The 22,742-nt window shown below is 36.9% G+C and overlaps 1 protein-coding gene across 3 annotated transcripts in view; it reads left to right on the forward strand.

Moving 5' to 3' along the window:
• RB1CC1 (RB1 inducible coiled-coil 1) overlaps positions 1-22,742 on the forward strand; it is an 88,667-nt gene that overhangs the window by 24,756 nt on the left and 41,169 nt on the right. For 2 of the 3 annotated variants that reach the window (XM_030937526.1, XM_030937525.1), the window contains exons 2-8: positions 1,669-1,783; positions 2,980-3,101; positions 4,547-4,673; positions 4,843-5,013; positions 13,486-13,688; positions 15,788-16,217; positions 21,882-22,052. In XM_030937526.1, coding sequence (XP_030793386.1) covers positions 3,031-3,101; positions 4,547-4,673; positions 4,843-5,013; positions 13,486-13,688; positions 15,788-16,217; positions 21,882-22,052 — 1,173 coding nt within the window. In that variant the 5' untranslated portion in view covers positions 1,669-1,783; positions 2,980-3,030. Of the gene's footprint in view, positions 1-1,668; positions 1,784-2,979; positions 3,102-4,546; positions 4,674-4,842; positions 5,014-13,485; positions 13,689-15,787; positions 16,218-21,881; positions 22,053-22,742 lie in introns of those variants that run through there. The other variant, XM_030937527.1, reaches the window with a different exon arrangement.

The raw sequence follows: 22,742 nt of genomic DNA on the forward strand, positions 1-22,742 counted from the left end.
GAGGGAACAGGACAAAAGGCAAAAGCAGAACTACTGATAAGGGTCTGTGTTCAGTGGTGCATGTATTGTCTTGATAAACATCTTAAACAACAGAAAACAGGGTTTGAGAGCAGAGAACCAGTCTGACCACAAATTTACCAGGGCGGAGTTTTTCCCCACCCTAGTAAGCCTGAGAGCACTGCAGGAGACCAGGGTGTGTCTCAGTCCTTATCTCAACCGCATAAGACAGACAATCACAGAGCAGCTGTTTATAGACCTCCCCCCAGGAATGCATTCCTTTCCCAGGGTATTAATATTCCTTGCTAGGAAAAGAATTTAGCAATATCTTTCCTACTTGCACGTCCGTTTATAGGCTCTCTGCAAGAAGAAAAATATGGCTCTTTTTTGCCCGACCCCACAGGCAGTCAGACCTTATGGTTGTCTTCCCTTATTCCCTAAAAATCACTGTTACTCTGTTCTTTTTCAAGGTGCACTGATTTCATATTGTTCAAACACACATGTTTTACGACCAGTTTTGACAGTTAACACAATTATCAGAGTGGTCCTGAGATGACGTACATCCTCAGCTTACAAAGATAACAGGATTAAGAGATTAAAGACAGGCATAAGAAATTATAAAAGTGTTATATGGGAACTGATAAATGTCCACGAAATCTTCCCAATTTATGTTGCTCTGCCGCAGCTCCAGCTGGTCCCTCCGTTTGGGGTCCCTGACTTCCCACAACGTCCTCCTAGTATCCCTGTGCTATGGTTGTGTTATATTAATCATCTATTGTTGAGTGAGAAATTACCATAAATTTGGTTGTTTGAAGCAACATAAATCTATTATTTTATAGATTCTGGTCATGGCTTCACTGGACCCTTTTGGGTCTCTGCAAGACTTCAAAGTGTTGGCCAGGGCTGAGGTCTTGTCTGAGGCTCAACTAGGAAAGGATCTGTTTATGGGCTTGTGTTGGTTGTCAAGATTCAGTTCCTTGAGAGTTATCAGACTGAGACCCTTAGCTTCTTGCTAGCTGGCCATCTTCAATTCCTTACCAAGTGGGCCTTTCCATATGGCAGCTTATGTCATCAACGTGGCAAGAGAGAGAGTCAGCTGGCAAAATGGGAGTTACAATCTTAAGTAACAATCACTTACATGATATCCCATCACTTTTGCAGTATTTTTTTGGTTAGAAACAGATCACAGACCCTGCCTACACCTGAGGGTGGGGATTTCACTGGAGTATGAATACAGTAGGTGGATGTGGTACAGATAATTGCAGCTGTCTTAGAGGCTGTCTGCTGCAGGTGCCATTTTTATTCCTGTTTACAAAAGAGGAAGCCAAAACAGTTGTCCAAGATCATGTAATTGCAAGTTATGGACCCCAGACCAAACCCAAGCTTTCTGACTCCAATGCCTGGATACTTCTTTACCATAACATTTTAAGGAATGAGAAATTGTTGTAGAAATGGCAGTTTTGAGGAATTTATTGGTAACTTTTGTTTGTTGCCATGGAGTGATGTGGGTTGAAGTCATGTGGTTGGTATTATAGTGAATGTGCAGGTAGGAGGGCCTGAGTAGAGATTATTCTTACAGATGGTAGTTTTAAAAGGAAGAAAGGAACAATAACCATATGTTGTTTCATACTGAATTGTTTCTCTTTATAACCAGAAATTTTTGTTTTCCAGTTCTCTGAGTTTAACCAGTAATGCCATTCAGTTGCCAATCTCAAGCAAAGCAAACATAAACCAGTTTTAATCTACTTTTTAAGAAAAGTGGTAGTCCTTTTCACAGTGCCTGACGGTAAGTCACAGTTTCTACCTGTTTAGCAGAGTTTAATCTTTTGTCTTTAAAATGATGATTCTGGAAATCTTAATTTGAAAACCTTATTTGCTTTTTCCTTCTCTAATAATTCTCTAAAGGCTTATGTGGAAAGAGCATAAGTAAAGGTACCTACTACTTTCTGGGAATTTAATTATAGTTATCGTTCACCAGTTTCATTAATCTTGTCAATCTTTTCCTCTATTTGTTGAAAATAAAATGGTAGACCATGAAATCTGTCCCCTTTATATGTCATTATTTTAAGTTTTTTTTCCTTTCTCTTTTTCTTTTGAGATAGGGGCTTTCTCTGTTGCCCAGGCTGGAGTGCAGTGGCACAGTCGTAGCTCACTGCAGTCTTGAGCTCCTTGGCTCAGGCCATCCTCTTGCCTCAGCCTCCCAAGTAGCTAGGACCACAGGCATGCACCATGAAGTGTGTCTAATTTTTTAAACATTTTGTGCAGACAGGGTGTTGCCATGTTGCCCAGGCTAGTCTTGAACTCCTGGCCTCAAGGGATCCTCCTGCCTTGGCTCCTAAAGTTCTGGGATTACAGGCATGAGCCACTGTGCCTGGTCGTCTGTGTCAGCCTCATTTTATAGATGAAGAAGCTTTATTTTCTAGATGAGGTTTTTCCTTGGGCATGTTAATGGCAGAGTTGTTTTAAATATTCTGATTTCTAGACCTGTACCCTTGCTACTGTTATACAAAGTGATGGAACTATTAAGGCGTTTCTTATGGAGGATTTCCAGCTCAGTGTAGAGGTAAAATGCAGATCAACAGGCAGCTGATGGAAGGAATTGGGATTCATTTCCCAATTTGCAAGTAATGAGTACTCTTAATTTGCGATCAGTAAGTTTAACCTTAATACTAATGTATTTTTTATTATGTTGAGGAAGCAGTGGGGGGAAAACTGTCAGGGATAAGATATTTGACCAACTGTTTTATTCTTTTCCTATGGCAGAACAGTTATGCTTTTCTTTTCACTGATCTCATTACTGTTTATTTTTATGTGTTTTAAGCATTGAGTTTACTGAACTGTCCAGTTAGCCATCCTAGACCTCAAAGCCCGTTTTGATATTTTTGTTACTTATATAGTAATACTGTAGTGTGTCACAGTGATGATAGTATTTGTGATTGTAGTTGCATTTGTAAAATTGATCACTTTTCTTGTTTCTTCTAGTAACCGTATCAGAGGGTGAGGTATAAGCTCACAGAATTCAGATAAACCATCATGAAGTTATATGTATTTCTGGTTAACACTGGAACTACTCTAACATTTGACACTGAACTTACAGTGCAAACGTGAGTTGTATTTCATTTATTTTTTTTCAGTGTTGCATTCTGTCTGCATGCAGAAAGTTAAAGAAATATTACTCTACTGTTTAAAAAGTAGCATAGTGGCGGCTGGGCTTGGTGCCTCACGCCTGTAATCCCAGCACTTTGGGAGGCCGAGGCAGGTGGATCACGAGGTCAAGAGATCGAGACCATCCTGGCCAACATGGTGAAACCCCGTTTCTACTAAAAATACAAAAATTAACTGGGTGTGGTGGCACGCACCTGTAGTCCCAGCTAATCAGGAGGCAGGAGAATCACTTGAACCCCCAGGGGACGGAGGTTGCAGTGAGTCGAGATCACGCCACTGCACTCCAGCCTGGCGAGTGAGCGGGACTCTCTCAAAAAAAAAAAAAAAAGCCACATAATGGCAAGTCTTAAATCTTTTATCCCAACATATTTTATATATAATGGTTGTCCTTCTCTAAAATACTAATTACATTCTTTAAATTGTGCTTTGTCCTGTTGCCATGAATATAATATTCACAGTAAATAGATCTACCCACAAAACAAACTGATTTCCATTGTTATAAGTACCTATAGTCAATTGCTGTTCTGCGTTTCACAGGCCATTGTTAAGGGAATTATTGGAAGCTTCATAAAACGATGTATAATCACTTCCATGGTTTTTGATCGTTTGTTTTTATTCAGTTTATGAATAAATGTCAATAGGTTTATTTTGTTTGTTAATGAGAGAAAAAATAAATTTAATATTTTCAGCCAAATTTAGTGGGACTCAGGTATCTAATAGTTCTCTAGCTTGACAGGACAGGAAGAAAATCGAAGTAGTAAATATCATTTCCAAACGCTGTTTATATTTTTATAGTGACCATAATAGTAAAGACTTGATGGCAATGCAGAATAAATCTGACACTGGAATTATTATAAATAATGTGTGAAATAATAGTCTTTATTGTAAAAATTGAATTATGGATTTTTTTTTTTCCAGAATTAGTTTTCATTAAGCTTGGTTTTACCCTTACATGAATGATGTTTTGGAATACAGGGCTAGGAAGGAATCTTCACAGGTGCTAGACTTAATGTAGTTTCTAAAACGTGTGGAGATTTTAACAAAAATTATGTAGCCTGAGGATTTTAATAGACCTGATAATCAGTTTGAGCATATTCCTTTGCTATGTTATATAGATAACTCGAAAATAAATGTGTCTACTGCCTCCATTTCATAGACTCACTTGTAGATATGACACATGGGCGAGTTATTTACCTAAGATCAGTCAGTTGTTAGGGAATCCAGTTCATTAAATAGGAAGCTTGTATTCTTCATTACTGTTTTTGGGGAAAGTTTTAGAGCGAGAATCATTAACCTCTAAGGTGTTTTTACATAGTACTACTTGGAAAATAAAGTCATTGGGCAAATATAAACAACTGATTTATTTTATTTCATTTTTTTGAAGTGTGGCAGACCTTAAACATGCCATTCAAAGCAAATACAAGATTGCTATTCAACACCAGGTGCTGGTGGTTAATGGAGGAGAATGCATGGCTGCAGATCGAAGAGTGTGTACCTACAGTGCTGGGACGGTAGGTATTCAAGAGTCCTTTCACACAGGAATGCACACCACCTTGACATCACATTGGGAACTCAGTGTTCAAAAGTAAGGTTTATTTATTTCATATATTGAAGGCAATGTGCACGTTCAGTATTTATAACATTTTATTTTGGTTATTTCTCCTTTTTTAAAAAATATAGGATACAAATCCAATTTTTCTATTTAACAAAGAAATGATCTTATGTGATCGTCCACCTGCTATTCCTAAAACTACCTTTTCGACAGAAAATGACATGGAAATAAAAGTTGAAGAATCTCTTATGATGCCTGCAGTTTTTCATACTGTTGCTTCAAGGACACAGCTTGCAGTGGTAAGATATAAGCAATTATATTAACTAACTGATTGCTTCTAAAAGCATTCGGATCTAAATAGCACAGTAGTCTAAATTGCATAGGAAGCATGCAAGAAGTTTGACAAATAAACTGAAAATATTTTGTGGTTAATCTAGTTTTAAAATTTCTGGGTCATACATTGCTAGTTATTCTACTTTGATAATGACAGTATTTTAGAGTGGAACAGCTGTCTTAACATCATTAGGTCACCTTCTTTCCTAGATAATGATATGTAAATAGTTACTTTTGAACATTAATTAATAAAAGACCTATGTTAGAGTAGATATAGACAGAGAACTTAAATAGCTTTAAAAATGTATTTATTTTTTCCGTATTTATGGTTAGTTCCTGGAGGAGAATCAGGTTTCTTTCTAATATATAGCTCTTAACACTGGTTCTTGCAGTTGCCACGGATTGTTTCCCAGTCATTTGATTTTCCTTTTTAATTTGCTATTTACCTTCTAGTAATGTCAATGACATTAAGCTGTCAGTAGTAAGCTACATTTTTCTTTTAATCATGAAAAAATGTGTTAGAACCAATGTAATAGTAGTATTTACGTTTTGTAAAAATAAGTAACGTTACCAAACATTTGCTTTAATTAGTAAAACTCTTAGAGATTTGTTTTAAGCAGTATATACATTTGTACAAATACCCCCATTTTTCACATAGGATACAACATTAAAAGGAAATAACCTCATCTGTGTGAAACATATTTAATAAACATTTACGAGTCCAAAAGTGCTTTGGGAGGACAAAATTTTAAAAAATACACTTCTGTAAACTGAATTTACATAATAGAATCTTTTAGAATTGTTTTTTGATTTGGTTGAAAAGTATACATACTACATCTTGATAGAGAAAGTATTAAATATGATAATAAGTTAAAGGATAATTAGGATATATACTTTTCAAGTGATTAGAGAGAGAAAGCAATTAAAACTATTCAACGAAAGAATGAAAACAAGAAAGTACAAAGAAAACAAAATGGCAGAAATATATATATCAGGAATTATATTGAATATAAGCTAGCATTATTTCTCTTTTAATTCATCATATTTAAAATATTTTTTAAATACATAAATGAAATGAGAAAGATGATGATTGCTGTTGAGATCCTGAATTAGTGATCTGAGATTCAAATGCCAAGCATTCTATATCACTCTGTTTTCATGCTGCTGATAAAGACATACCTGAGCCTGGGACGAAAAAGAGATTTAATTGTACTTAACAGTACCTCATGGCGGGAGAGGCTTGGAATTACGGCAGGAGGCGAAAGGCGAAATTGGCCAAAACAAAGGGGTTACAGGTCCCATGCAAGTTCGAAAACCAGCAAAGTAGCCAAGTTTTAAAGCTCCAAAAAGATCTCCTTTGATTCCAGGCCTCACATCCAAGTCACACTAATACAAGAGGTGGGTTCCCATGGACTTGGGGCACCTCCTTCCCTGTGGCTTTGCAGGGTGCAGCCTCCCTCCCGGCTGCTTTCACGGGCTGGCGTTGGTGTCTGTGGTTTTTCCAGGTGCACAGTGTAAGCCGTTGGTGGATCTTCCCTTCTGGGGTCTGGAGGACAGTGACCCTCTTCTCAGAGCTCCACTAGGCAGTGCTCTAGTAGAGACTCTGGGGGCTCTGACCCTGCATTTTCCTTCCGCACTGCCCTGACTGGTTCTCCATGAGGGCCCTGCCCCTGCAGCAAACTTTTCTGGGCATCTAGGTGTTTCCATACATCTTTTGAAATCTAGGCGGTATTCCCCAACCTCAATTCTTGACTTCTGTGCCCCTGCAGGCTCAATATAGCATGTGCACGTTGCCGAAGCATGGGACTTCCACCCACAGCCTGAGCTATATGTTGGCCCCTTTCAGCCGTGGCTGGGGGACAGGGCACCAAGTGTCTAGGCTGTACACAGCACGGAGACCCTGGGGCCGGCCCATGAAACCACTCCTTCCTCCTAGGCCTCTGGACGTGTGATGGGAGGGGCTGCCGTGAAGGTCTCTGACACAGCCTGGAGACATTTTCCCTGTGGTCTTAGGGATTAACGTTAGGCTCCTTGCCATTTGTGCAGATTTCTGCAGCTGACTTAAATTTATTCCCAGAAAACGAATTTTTCTCTTCTATCACGTTGTTAGGCTACAAATTTTCCAAACTTTTGTGCTCTGCGTCCCTTATAAAACTGAATGCCTTTAACGGTACCCAAGTCACCTCTTAAATGCTTTGCTGCTTAGAAATTTTTTCCACCAGGTACGCTAAATCATCTCTCTCAAGTTCACCTGAGATTACAGGTATGAGCCACCACACCCAGCCTAAGTAGCTTTTAAATTAGTGAAATGCTGGGGCCATGTTTGCATAAAACAGGAACAGTGGTTCAGTACTTTGAAGCATTGAGGAAATAAGAAAATGAAATCAGTGAAATAAATGGTGAAAATGATAAATGAAAAACATTTCTTTTAGGTGATGATATGGTTGCATATTTGGAAAATTAAGGGATTTTAATGAAAACCTCTCCAGCGTTTTGGTAAGGTGACTGGATGTGTGATAAATATATCCAAATGAATAGAGTTTCTCTGTACTGGCCACTGCATTAGGATAGAAACAGAAAAAAATACTGTAATCTGAACAGCAACAAAAACTTCAAAATAATATATATATATATATATTTTTGTAGAACTTCAAAATATACTTAACAATTAGGCTATATAAAATATTCAGGAATGTAAAACGAGTTACATAAAACAAAGAAATGGACACAACAAATGAACGAATTGTTCTTAAATGAACAAATGGCCATGAAACAAATGAGAAGATGTATCTCATTTTTAATATGATCATGAACTTACGAACTGTAGTTACAATTGCCATGATATTTCTTTTGGAGCATAGGAGAAGCTTTGGGTTTTGTTTTGGATCTAAAATGGTCTTCAGATTCATATGGAAGGGTCAGTGTCCAGAAATAGCCAAGAAAGTCATAAGAAGAATGGAAGATGGGAGCAAAAATGTACCTTTCCAGATTTATTTATTTACTTTTTTTATTTTTTATTTTTATTGTACTTTAAGTTCTAGGGTATATGTGCACAGCATGCAGGTTTGATACATAGCTATACATGTGCCATGTTGGTTTGCTGCACCCTGCAGCAAACTGGCCTGGGCATCTAGGCGTTTCCATACATCTGAAATCCAGGCTGTGGTTCCATAACCTTATCTCATCATTTATGTTAGGTATTTTATTGACTTATTATATAGAGACAGGATCTCACTGTGTTGCTGAGGTTGGTCTCAAACTCCTGGGCCCAAATGATCCTCCCGTCTTGGCCTCCCTAAGGGCTGGGATTATAGGCATGAGCCAGCATACCTAGCCTCTTTTCAGATTTATAAAACACATTGAGCCACCATGCCTGCCCTCTTTTGAGACGTATAAAACAAATTCTAAAGCTGCTATAACCAAAACAGCAACATAGTTCTAATCAATTCGTTATGTAAGGAATTAGAGGTGGTATTTCTTCATGGTCCAGGATGTTGTCTCTAAAGTCAGATTTTCTGAGTTTATATCTGATTACCTCATTTACTTGTGGTGTGACTTCGACTCATTTACCCTGTTGGTAAATTTAAGAATAGATTTTTGTTTATTGAGATATATGCATATTGAAAAATGCACAAACTGTAATTGTACATCCATTCTTAGTGAATTTTCACAATGAACACATTGATAAAAATAGTTTCAGCCAGGTGTGGTGGCTTATGCCTGTAATCCTAGCAGTGTGGGAGGCCAAGGTGGGTGGATCATGAGGTCAGGAATTTGAGACTAGCCTAACTAATATGGTGAAACCCTATCTCTACTAAAAAAAAAAAAAAAAATTAGCCAGGCGTGGTGGCATGCGCCTGAATCGCAGCTACTCAGGAGGTTCTGGTGGGAGAATCGCTTGAACCCAGGAGGCAGAGGTTGCAGTAAGCCAAGATTGCGCCACTGCACTCCAGGCTGGGTGACAGAGTGAGACTTCATCTCAAAAAACAAAACAAAACAAAATAAAAAACCCACAGAAACAAATAGTTTCAACCCAGAAGCCCTACTTAAGACTTTCTCCCCATCAGTTTTCATCCTCCCTGTTCACTAATGCTAACCAGTAAGTTGACTTCTAAACCAAGATTACTTGTTCTCTTTTTGAATGTAAATAAATGGAATAATGTAGTTTGTGTTCTTTTGTGCCTAGCCTCTTTTATGCAACATGATGTTCCTGAGAATGATTAATGCTGTTGCATGTATCGGTGGTTTGTATTCATCGCTGCATTGTATTCTATTGTACAAATATGCCACAGTTTTTTTTTTCTATTTGTTCTGCTACTAGTGGATATTGGGATTGTTTCTAGTGTTCCAACTATTGTGACTCAACCTACTGTGAATATCCTAGTACATTCTTTGGACTACTGTAGTGTAAAGAAATCAGAATACTTTGACAGTTTAAGTCTGTCTTCTACTTCTGCAACCTCTTCCGTACTGAAATGTCCATAGTTCTTTCAGATTTCATCTTGAAATGGACTCAGTGCTCACTGTCCTTTTTTTTTCCCCCATATATTAGCTGTAATTTTCATGGTAGTTCCTTTCATTTCACTTGTCTTGGTTGTTAAAAGCCTGATTTAGACTTCTCTGTTTTCAGCAGTGTTTTCTTCCAGTGTAGCCTTCAATCAGTGATATGTTTCTTTTTAACGTATTTCCTGAGCTAACTCTGTGTTGAGTTCTTTTTTATAAAACAAAATTAGACTAAGTTCTTAGGAAAGAATTTGGTTATAATTTCCATTTGGTCCTGGGGAGAGTTTTTTTGCATTTAGTTTTTTTTACTTTTAACTTTTTTTTTCTTAGGGTAATTTAGTATAGATTTCATATGTTAAAATTTTTGCTTGTGTTTGAAGGAGTAGAATTATTCCTCTACAAGACAGTGTAGGAAACCTGGTGAGCAGGAAGCTGCCCTGGGTCACAGGGGATCCCTGGTTAGAAGCAGAATGTGTATGTATAAGAGAGGGACAGAGATGACTTATTCTGTCCTTCTCCTTAGACAAAATTTAGCAGTTCTAGGGACTTTTTCTCACAGTTTTTCCTTTGGCTTTTTGCAAGTATGTCATGTAAATAGGTATTACTTCTTCTGCTACTCTCTAATTTCAAATAGGGCCCCAAGAGGTTCTTGCTGTCCACCCAAGCTTCTCACAAGGAGGATTCAGTTCTCCCAAGTTTTGCTAAATGTCTGCAATAGTGGTGTGAACCAAAATTATCTTGAGACAGGTCACAATCAATTTAGAAAATTTATTTTGTCAAGGTTAAGGACACACCCAAGACATAGCTTCAGGAGGTCCTTATGACATGTGCCCAAGGTGGTCAGGGTAAAGCTTGCTTTTATACATTTTAGGGAGACATGAGACATGAATATGTGTAAGCAGTACATGGGTTTGGTTCAGAAGGGCAGGATAACTCAAAGCGGGGGCTTCCAGGTCATAGGTAGATAAGAGACAAAAGGTTGCATTTTTTTGGAGTCCTTGATCAGTCTTTCACTGAATACATAATTTAGTCTGGCTCAATGAATCTGCATTTTTACATAAACAATAAACAATAAGACAGAAGAAACAGATAGGCCTTTGTTTTAGGCGAGCAGAGGTATGACTTTCTGTCCCGCACATGTGAAGATACGCTGTCAGTTTACATTGCCAAGGTAAAATTTAGCAGAACCGTTTTAAGTTAAAGATCTTGAAGCCCACAAGAAATTTCCTTGTGGCAAAATTGTGAGGGAGGTATGTAGCTTTCTTATCTTTGTAGCTATCTTATTTAGGAATAAAATTGGAGGCAGGTTTGCCTGACATAGTTCCCAGCTTGACTTTTCCCTTGGCTTAGTGATTTTGGGTTCCCGAGATTTGTTATTCTTTCACAGTGGGTGCCCTTTTTATTTGACCCAAGTTGATCCAGTTTTCATATTCTTCACAGGTTTGCTGCATATATTGTATGTGTAGGGGTGGTAGTTGTTTCCTGGTTTCATCAAGATGGTGTCTTGTTTCCCTTTTGTATTTGGTTGGTTTCATGAAGGAGAAGCAGGCCAAGACATTTTTACTTCCTTATCTTACAACTGAAACTATTAGCCCTTTCTTATATACATATGGGATTAAGAACGGGTGAAGTTAAATCATTTCTTCAAGGCCAGATAGCCAGGTAGAAGAAAAAGAACCTCTTTTCTCCAAGGCCAGTGCTCTTTACGTTCATATCATTGTACTTCCACATAGCAAACTTTTATATTTTACCTGTAAAGATATTTCTTTTCACCTAAATTTGTTCATTAACAATATTATCTTCTAAAACAGAATGGTCATAATTTTGGCGTGCTTATCAGCAAAATACATAGAGAAAATACTTCCTTTTTCCTTCCATCCCCTACTCCATCTTAATGATGATGGAACATTTGTTTTGCATTTTCCTAGACTCTGGTATACATACAAAATGCATTTCTATCTCATACCTCTATTGTTTCACATTTCTAACCAACCTTAGCCTTCCCAAACAAATGGAAGCATACTATACTTTTTTTGTTATTTTTGAGATGGAGTTTCGCTTTTGTCACCCAGGCTGGAATTCAGTGGTACGATCTCGACTCACTGTAACCTCTGCCTCCTGGGTTCAAGTGATTCTCCTGCCTCAGCCTCCCCAGTAGCTGGGATTACAGGTGCGTGCCACCATGCCCGGCTAATTTTTGTATTTTTAGTAGAGATGGGTTTCACCATGTTGGTCAGGCTGGCCTCGAACTCCTGACCACAGGTGATCTGCCTGCCTCAGCTTCCCAAAGTGCTAGAATTACAGGCAAGAGCCACCATGCCTGGCCCATACTATACACATTATTCCTTTTTCATTGTTGCAAGGTACTCCCATTTTTGAAATATCCTAAGTTTATTTTCCTGGTAAACAGTGCTACAGTTCAACTTATTTTACATTTATAAATTTTAACAATTCAAAAAATCTAAACATTTGAATATGTTATATCCTCCATCTTTTTTGTATTTAAGAATCTTCCTCCTACATTTTCTGCATGCACTGCAAGAACCTGTTGCTTTAATGTACCCAACAACTCTTTTACTCATCATTTCAAGGGTGTCACCTCTCTTTCATCTGTTTAAAAAAATCTGAAAACATTTTATCATTTCTGTTACTTCATAATTCCAGAGTTTTTTCCCACTCTATTTTAGTGGCTGCATGATTGATTAATTTTTAGTGACATGGCACATAATCATCTTACTGACGTTCCTACCCCATAAGGACCATCTTACTTCTTATTTACCTTGGTAACTAGATTACCAACCATTGCAGTATTTACAGTAGCTTTTTTACAGTTTGCCTGGACAACTTAAAGATAATCATTTTACATCCATTCTTTTAGGTGCCTTCCCATTCCACCATATGACATTTTCCATATTATCAGTCTTCTTAAAGCATCTATTTGATTACGTTCTTCATGTTAAAGAGTTCTTCAGGAGGTCTTTTCTGAGTAAAGTCCAATTCCTTCCCTACCTTAGTATTTTCTGGGTCTTTGATCATCTGGCCCTCTTTCTCTCGCTTTTTCCCCCAGACCATTTGTTCTTAACCAATAACATTTTATATTTCCTCTCTTTGCCACTTCATCATGTTCCACTCTTTTGAAGTACTTCTTTCCCTATCTTTGTTCATATTCTTTTCACACTTTGATACTTAAGTTAAATGCCTTCAGAAAGTTTTGACTTCTCTTTTGTGACTTTTATATCTGTCTCATCAGTTAACAAAGGTAGAATGATCTGTCTTATTTCCTAGCCAGCTAAAATATTTTGTGACAGTGGACTTCTTTATATATCTCCATATATAAAGCAATATACGTTGCTGCCTTGTAATTTATCCTTAATTATTTTTATTCTTCATTCTTTGGAACTGAATGTCGGATGTCTGTTTTCTGAAGGTATTTTAACTGCGTAAATAAATATTTTCTAGAATCTCATTTAAGGTTACTAAATGTGTTATAGTTATACTAATCTAGAAGTAGATGATGTATTTTAGCTTTGCCTTCACGAAAAATTGTTTTTAACATATATGTCTTGAGATAATACCAGAGGACAGTGACATTTGAGATGGCAGATGTTGATCATTAGTCAAATAATTAAAAGCCCTACTCCTTTGTTTTTCGGAGGTAGCATCTTATGGATTCTTCTTTTGACTATGTCTTAGGATACCTGCTCGGAAACACCTCACTTATGTTATAGGTTATAACACCTCTCTTACGTTAAACACCTCACTTACGTTTAGGCTTTCACAGAAGTGAACAGAGGTAAACTAAAACAGTCTTTTGGAGCACTTTGTTAAATGTGCTCTAGAACGCATTCTTACATACATGTTTGTAAATGTATGAAAACTTCTGCAAACAAACCATTGCCTTCTTTTACTTTCTTTTGTATTCTTTTTCAATACAGGAAATGTATGAAGTTGCCAAGAAACTTTGTTCTTTTTGTGAAGGTCTTGTACATGATGAACATCTTCAGCACCAAGGCTGGGCTGCAATTATGGCCAACCTGGAGGACTGTTCAAATTCATACCAAAAGCTACTTTTCAAGTTTGAAAGTATTTATTCAAATTATCTGCAGTCCATAGAAGACATCAAGTTAAAACTTACTCAGTATGTTTGCCATTAAAATGGATATTTGTTTAAAATGCCTTTGAAATTTATCAGTAGGTTTAATCACTGCAAATTTGTTTCTTATAGGCCATATATTTATTATAACTGAGGTTTATTATTTGAGCCTTTTCTGATAGTGCTTTGTAGGTTATAGTTTTTAATTTAAAAATGATAATTCTGTTTACCATGTATCTTATGAGTCTCCCACATTTCTTTCTCTTGAGTTGTTTTACTTGTAATAAGACCTCAAATACTTTTGAAGTCATTTATAAAACCAAGAATCTTTGCTTATATCTTGTCCAGTAAACAAAAGGCAACATGTGAAAAATAACATCTAACAGAAATAGGCACATTTTCAAACACTGGACAATGGAGGAAAATTTTAAGTTCTTTGTAAATATTACCATCCTGATGCAGGTTTGATGAGGTGAAAGAAAAAAAAAAGCCCTGTTTTTTTTTGGAGACTGAGTCTTACTCTGTCACCCAGGCTGGAGTGCAGTGGCGTGATCTCGGCTCACTGCAACCTCCGCCTCCCAGGTTCACTCCATTCTCCTGCCTCAGCCTCCCGAGTAGCTGGGACTACAGGCGCCCACCACCATGCCCAGCTAATTTTTTTTTTTTTTTTGTATTTTTAGTAGAGATGGGGTTTCACCGTGTTAGGCAGGATGGTCTCAATCTCCTGACCTCATGATCTGCCCACCTTGGGCTTCCAAAGTGCTGGGAGTACAGGTGTGAGCCACTGCACCCAGCCAGCCCATGTGTTTTCAACGCTCATTAAGATGGCAAGTTTTAGTTCTTTGCATAGAAGTACATTTAATACACATTGATTCTTTTTTTAAAAGGGCTATAGTTAATGTGAAAATATAACAGTAATTCAGCATGAAACTAACCCTTATTGTGTGTGTGCATATGCTGTTAGCATTTTGTGTTCAGGTTTTTTGTTTCGGATCTGTAGATTTTTTTTTCTTTTAATTATCTTGACCTTGAATTAGAGGCAAGTAGCATGTTCTGGTTTTGATCTTTGTCTTTTCTTTTTGTTTCTTTCATTTTTTTAAATTTGGGTAACCTTTTAAATTCAGATTTCTCTTTTTTGTGGTATGACTGTTAGGTCGATTTTGGCCTTAAAAATGGAAAAATCTTGGGAGGAAAGAGAAGGATTCATTAAGACTGGAAAGATCTTTTTAAAGTTTAAATGAGAACCTTTTTAAGTAACTTTTTCTATGGGTTCTATTAGCTGTATCAATTTAAAGTAGGGACCTACATCATATTGCATATGATTTTATAGAAGTTAAATCACTAAGATTTCATATATTCCCCATGCTTTTGACAACATAAACCTATTTTTAGGGTGTTATGAGTACAAGAGTTATCTTTATTAGGATTGTTATTTTTATCCTGTGCTTTCAATGTATCAGATATATTTGATTTACTTAAGGCCATAAGGTTATATTCTAAGATACTGCTATGGTGAATCTTTTTGTAAATTTAAATTTGTTACCTTTAAGGTTTTATAAAAGCCTGGTGTTCACTTCTTTAATATAGCTAGCTTTACTTTAGAGCGTTTTTTGTTTGTTTGTTTGTTTTTGCTTTTGTTTTTGTTTTGAGACGGAACCTCGCTCCGTCACACAGGCTGGAGTGCAGTGGCGCCATCTCAGCTCACTGCAACCTCCGCCTCCAAGGTTCAAGCGATTTTTGTGCCTCAGCCTCCTGAGTAGCTGGGATTACAGGTGCCTGCCACCACCACACCTGGCTAATTTGTTTATTTTTAGTAGAAATGGGGCTTCACCATGGCCGGGCTGGTCTCAAACTCCTGACCTCAAATGATTTGCTGGCCTCCACCTCCCAAAGTGCTGGCATTACAGGTGTGAGCCACCACGCCCGGCCCTAGAGTGATATTTTAATGTGTTAATGATAGCCTCTCTCTGCTAAACTAGACTTCTTTTAGTGAATAGCTAACTCATAGACTAGTTTATGTAGGTATAATGTTATGGAGAGGTGGTGAGATTTGTGTATGTAATAATATGTGATTTCATTCAAACATGCTAATTCCTAACTAGAGCAGTCTCATAGTTTTACTGACAGATCTTTTGTATTTTAAGTTTAGGAACTGCAGTTTCAGTAATGGCCAAGATTCCACTATTGGAGTGCCTAACCAGACATAGTTACAGAGAATGTTTGGGAAGACTGGATTCTTTACCTGAACATGAAGGCCAGGAAAAAGCTGAGATGAAAAGATCCACTGAACTGGTGCTGTCTCCTGATATGCCTAGAACAACTGACCAATCTTTGTTAACCTCATTTCCCAAGTCAGTGGAACATGTGTCCCCAGATACCACAGATGCTGAAAGTGGCAAAGAGATTAGGGAATCTTGTCAAAGTACTGTTCATCAGCAAGATGAAACTACGATAGACACTAAAGATGGTGATCTGCCCTTTTTTAATGTTTCTTTGTTAGACTGGATAAATGTTCAAGATAGACCTAATGATGTGGAATCTTTGGTCAGGAAGTGCTTTGATTCTATGAGCAGGGTAAGTAATGTTAATTTGGTATTTCTGTTGTCATTTTACTATTTTAAATTATCCTAAATATTTTATGTACTGAGAGAATGGGTATTACCTTTTAGTAGAAATAAGTGAGCCTTGCAGTGAAACTTTTAACATAGGTTGAATCAAATTAATTCATAATTTTATTTATGAATTGATTATAAATTTGTGAAGATTATTTGAGATTAATAGGAAAATTTCTAGTGCAATAGGAATAATTTACATACAGTAAACTGTACAGGTCTTGAGTGGTTCATGCAAGGAATAACCACCACACAAATTAAGATACTGAAAATTTGATTGCCCAGAAAGTCCCCTTGTGCCTCTTTCCAGTCACCATTTCCTTAGAGGCAACCTCTTTCTGACTTTTAAAGAAGAAATTTTAAATACTGCATCTGCCTGAGATCTTTAAAATTTGAAACGTAGATACTGTGTTTTTAGTTGTATTTTATAATTATAGTGAGCTTGTATTTTGGATTAAGGTCTTCTCCAGCACACCTGAAAACCTTTTAAACCTGAGGAATAAATACCCCTTCATATCTGATCCGTAAACTGATGCAAAATCTTTGACACCAGGAAGGAAGTTGATGGGGCATGTTTCATTGTTACAGAAATATTAAATAATGTTGTGAAGACTGCTGTTGTCAAAAGATAATTGTTAAAAATAGTTAAACTTTTCAAGGAGCACGCAGTCGAAAAAGAGTTCATCTTTGATTCACTATTTAGAGCAGGATAGCACATTGTCTGGGATGCCTAAAAAAGAATACATACATTGCTGTTAAAGGTATAGGATACAGTAAAATGGAAAACTAAAAATCTAGGTTTTGTAATTCTTTCCGTGTCCAGTTTCTTGATGACATTCTATAGGCTAAGCATTTCTTTCCATTAAGACATGTTTGTCAGAGAAGTATGTAATATGTTATGCAAAGATTGATCACTGCCAAAAATGAATGAAAGTTAGTGTTCCTGCTTAAACTATTGACATTGTAGTAGCCTGAAAATTCCATTTATGATTGTAGATAATCGCTTACGTGATTGTGATCAGAATAATTGAGATATTTTGTTTTGTTTTGTTTTTTGAGATAGGGTCTCACCCTGTCGCCCAAGCTGGAGTACAGTGGCATGATTATAGCTCACTGCTGCCTCTACCTCCCAGGCTGAGGCAACCCTCCCACCTCAGCCTCCCGAGTACCTGGGACCACAGGCACACACCACCACATCCAGCTAATTTTTTCGTTGTTTGCACAGACGGGGTCTTCTTCCTATGTTGTTCAGCCTGGTCTCAAAACTCCTGGGCTCAAGCAGTTCTTTTGCCTTAGCCTTCTAAAGTGCTGAGATTACAGGCATGAGCCACTGCACCTGGCCTGTCATATTTTCTATAATTAAACTGTGCCAGATGTCAGAACAGAGTTATATATATGAAGAGAACCTGAAATCGGCTTTGTATTTCCATGTTTAGTGTGAAATCTCACAGAGTCATAGATTTTTTTCACTTGGTATCACTAAAGGAAAGGAACAGTGATCCTCTGACTTAATGAAAAGTCAGCCAGGCACAGTGGCCTGTACCAGTAATCCCAGTGACTTGGGAGGCTGAGGCGAGAGGATCACATGAGGCAAGAAATTCAAGACCAGCTTGAGCAACATAGTGAGACTCCATCTCGAATGAATGAATGAATAAATAAATGTCAGAAATATTTATACCTTCAGAATATAGGAGTTAGCTGTAGTGTTATTACTAAGCAATCACTTTTTTCTTTTTAGAGGTTAATGCTGCTTTGAATAGGCATAGCAACAACATCTGAAGTCTTTGTGATATTTTACATGACCATTATATTACAAAAGCAAAATACAAACTTTTATTTGGTTATTCTTGTTTGTTTCAAAATTAGCTAACATGACTTTAAAATGGTGCCTATAATGTAGTACTCACTAGTTGTGTGTGCCCATTAGATTTTTTTATTACTTGCTCTATCAAGAAGAGTAACTATTGGATGCTGGGCTTATTACCTAGGTGTGCTGGGATGATCTGTGCAGCAAACCACCATGGCACACATTTACACATCTGCATGTGTATGCCAGAATTTAAAATAAATGTTTGAAATCAAAAAAATATATATTCTAAAGCAATTAAAATCCATTTGGAAAAATTTATGTATATGTTTTTATTTATATTTTACAAAATACATGATCTGTAAATGTGATTATTGCATAATGAATGGCACTTTTCCTTGATGTTTTTATTAGATCAATATTTTTCTCTTCTCAGGAGTACTGTACTTTTTCTTGATAACACTAGTGGCATTTCTGAAGATGAACCGAATATGAGATTTCTCTCTGATTGAAGATGGTTTTTTACGCCTGTTTTATTAAACAGTTGTCCAAAACAACTAACCTACTTGATATCTGATTGCAGTAGCGCTGTTTGCCAATGAAGTAATAAAAACATATGCCAAGATTTTTTATCCATAAAAGGAAATTTAGTTTAAATCTATCGTTTTTGCAGATTAATTCCAATTGTAACAGTATTTGTAACATGTATTTTCAACTGCCAAATTAAAATGTCTTTCTCGGGAAATTAGTCGAGACACAGATATTTTGGAAATTAGGATTTGGAATCACACGGGCTCAAATCTGGGCATTGACATTCATTTACTACCTCTGTCATCCATAAGTCACTTAACATGGGATTCCTAGTTTTATATTTTTGTGGATTAAGAGATGCTAGTTTTGTGAATTATTGTTTTTCCCCCATTTTATCAGAAAAAATTTAGAATTATTGCTGCATTTTTGTAGACTCACATTTTTAGATTTTAGTGTATTCTTTCTAAAAAGACTCTTTTTTTTTTTTGGTTTTGTTTTTTGAGATGGAGTCTCGCTCTGTCACCCAGGCTGGAGTGCAGTGGCACAATCTCGGCTCACAGCAGCCTTCACCTGCCGGGTAGCTGGGATTACAGGCGTCTGCCACCATGCCTGGCAAATTTGTGTATTTTTTAGTAGAGATAGGGTTTGGCTGTATTGGCCAGGCTGGCTTTGAACTCCTGACCTCAGGTGATTCACCTGGCTCAGTCTCCCAAAGTGCTGGGATTACAGGTGTGAGCCACTGACCTGGTTTTAAGATTACGCTTGAGTGTTCTGTTTCAGATTATACTACAAAAGGCACACTGATTTGTGTTTCTGACAATTAATAATTGGAAGTGTCTGCATTTAGCACATTTCTAAACTGTCCAGGTTAATGCCAGCATAATTTATTGAGCTTTAGCATTTCTTTCAGACAACTTGTGATTTTAAGGAATCTATGCAGGGGAGTGGGTTTAAAGTTGGGAGGCTTAAGAGAGAGTGTAAGAAACTTTGTTTTATAGTTTTTTTCTCAGTTAAAAATAATATTAGCCTTTGTAGATGCCAAAGAGCCCAAGAGTAAAAATTAGTGTATCACTACCTGTTAATTATTCAAAATTGGCTAAATAATTACTAATGAGATTCTGTGGTTTAAATATATGTAATCTAAAACATTTCTTCAAAGATTTTTATTACCTGTGGACAAATGAAATAAAATATTAAGTGCAGTGAAATTTTAGGAAGTCAGCTGGGGACAGTGACTCATGCCTATAATCCTAGCATTTTGGGAGGCTAAGGTGGGAGTATTGCCTGAGCCCAGGAGTTTGAGACCAGCCTAGGTAACAGGGCGAGACCCATGTCTACAAAAAATTGTTTTAAAGATTAGCTGATTGTGGTGGCACATGCCTGTAGTCCCAGCAGTTAGGGATGCTGAGGCCGTAGGATCGCTGAAGCCTATAGTATGAGCTGTGATCATGCCACTGCACTCCATCTTGGGCAACAGAGCCAGAACCTGGCTCAAAAAAAATTTTTTTTTTAGGAAGTTATGCAAACTTTTTAGTGAATCATCAAATACTCTCCTATGTTTGTCAGTGCAGTTATACTTTCAATGAATTAATTAAGTTCAGATACGTTGTATTCAGGAGCCCTTGTTTTTGGTTTGTTTTAAGTTGTTGCTATGTTAAGTTTATGTATAATTGTAATTTTGCCCAGGTTGAACATTTGAACCAATTTTCATCTTTGTCATTCTAATAATTTGTAACCAGACTTTGATTTACATAGTACTCTGGTGTGGAAATATATACACATTGGACTCAGTTACCACAAAATTGAGAAAAGTGAGAAAATGTTCACAAATGTACAAGTTTCAGTTGAGACAACATTGTGCAAAACTAGTGGTGCCTATTCTGAAATAATGGTTTTGTTAATTTTTTTGGTGGTGGTAGACATGCAGCCTTTTATTTAACTGCACTGGATTTTTGATAATAGCAATAAAGTAGTTTAGTTTTAATTGCTTTTGTATGTTCACTGCGTACAAGACTCTATGCATTAATCAATTTTTTTCCACTGTAGAGATTAGAGAAGGCAGTATGCGGGAGGTAGTATTTGACTAGGATCTTTAAATAGAAGGAGAGGTTGACTTAAACAGTATAAGAATTGTGAACAAAGATCAGAGATAGAAAAACACAGTTTATCTTGAAATGATAGACATTTCAGCTTGAAAAGATGAGAGGCTTGATTTTCTCTGATCAGATCAATGAAGCTTTTGTTGTATTCTACATTTATTGGATATTTTCTGTGGGCAGAAGAAAGTCATTTGAGGGGTTTATTAGGAACAAGCATAATAAGTCAATAATAGAAGGTTTCATGGTTGATACCCACATGTAGTTATTGGTAAACAGAAACACAGCTTCAGAATTTGTGAGACTGATGAGTGATTGAAGTAGACTTGGGAGTTATCTCCAGAAAAGTTACACTTAACGCTGAAATCATATTGAGAACAGTAAAAATGGGCTAAGGACAAAATCCTTCTGAATCATCTATTTTAGAAAGATTAGACAGAGCAAAAGGAGCCAGAAAAGGATGCTATGAAGGAACCAGTAGAAGTAACTTCCCAGAGCCTATAAGGTTGGGAAAAGGTTATCTGCCATGCTAACTGTTAAAGAGCCTCAAGTGAAGCAAGGTCATTGGTAGTTTTTGGCTGAGGAGTTTTTATGGAAAACGCAGACGGAAAGGCAGCCAGGTAAAATGTTTTTTTAAGGGACCAGGAGCATTACTGGCAAATTTTACAGGTTCCATGAATTTCAGCAAATGTGTAGAATTAAAGCCAGGGAACAGTAGAGATGGAAGAGTGAGAAAGCATAATTGAGCAAGCAGATTCGTTGAGGAGATAGAGATTGAGAATAAAGAAGTTTTATCTTCTGTCTCCAGGAGGGAGATAAGTTTGCCAAAGAAGTTTATATGTTTTAAAGAGAAGTTGCATTGATAAGAGAATTAATGATATTATGCTGACATTGAAAATACCTTTTTCTGAGAGAGATTGAGAAGTGATTAAATTGTAACACTGATTGAAATGTGTGATTCCTGAAACTGTATTCCTAATTATGTATTCTAGTGTAAATTTACTGTTGTCTAGGATATTTATCCTGTACTTGACCTTCTTATGAAAGTATAACTTATAGAGTTCCCATGCTTTTGCTTTTTTATGTCTTTTGTCACTTATTTTCTCTCTTAAGCTGTATGTCAGAACAGCATGAAATACATTTTAAACTATTTGCCGAAAATTGTATTCATATGTGTTTCCTTGTCATTTAGCTTGATCCAAGGATTATTCGACCATTTATAGCAGAATGCCGTCAAACTATTGCCAAACTTGATAATCAGAATATGAAAGCCATTAAAGGGCTTGAAGATCGGCTCTACGCCCTGGACCAGATGATTGCTAGCTGTGGCCGACTGGTGAATGAACAGAAAGAGCTTGCTCAGGTACCTATTTTAGATTTTTCTCAGGAAAAGAAATTTGTAGTTTTTCTGTACACATGTTGTATGTGCAATATCAATTTGGTGTGTACCGTATTTTCACTTTAGCCTTGAATATTTGTAATATATTGTTTGCTTGTAATAAAGCAGAAAGGCATGTTCTTAATGGTTGAGTTTCCTGTAGATAAACCATGAAACTGCTACTTGAGGCTGGGGGCAGAAATGAACATTTTTTGATATATTGAAAGCATATGATCCTATCCATTCTTGTGCTAAAAATTTGAATGCTTCCTACTACCCTCCCCCCCGTAGGACAAAGGATAAGAAATGAAATTTTTTAAGAATAGAAGGAAAATACGAAAGCTTGAAGAATTTACTAATACTTCTAATAGTAATACCTAGGTTTTAGATCTAATTTAATGCCATAATCCTAGAACTGTTGAAAAAGTGGATTTTAAACCAAAGGAAGGTGGTGGAATGGCTAAGAGTGGTAAACGTGGACGTTTCTTAGCAAACCAGCACCTCTCTTAAATTCATGATTGCCTGTCCTTCACCCACCATGACAAGCATTGTGTCAAAACCACCCATAGCTGAATAGTTGAATGTCGTAATCAGATTCTGACACCTATTTTTCTAGTTTAATTTTCCTTGCCAGTATTTTTTCTCTAATTGTGTTCTTTCATTGAAACATATAAA

Source organism: Rhinopithecus roxellana, chromosome 9 (genome assembly GCF_007565055.1).
Source record: "Rhinopithecus roxellana isolate Shanxi Qingling chromosome 9, ASM756505v1, whole genome shotgun sequence".
Taxonomy (NCBI): domain Eukaryota; kingdom Metazoa; phylum Chordata; class Mammalia; order Primates; family Cercopithecidae; genus Rhinopithecus; species Rhinopithecus roxellana.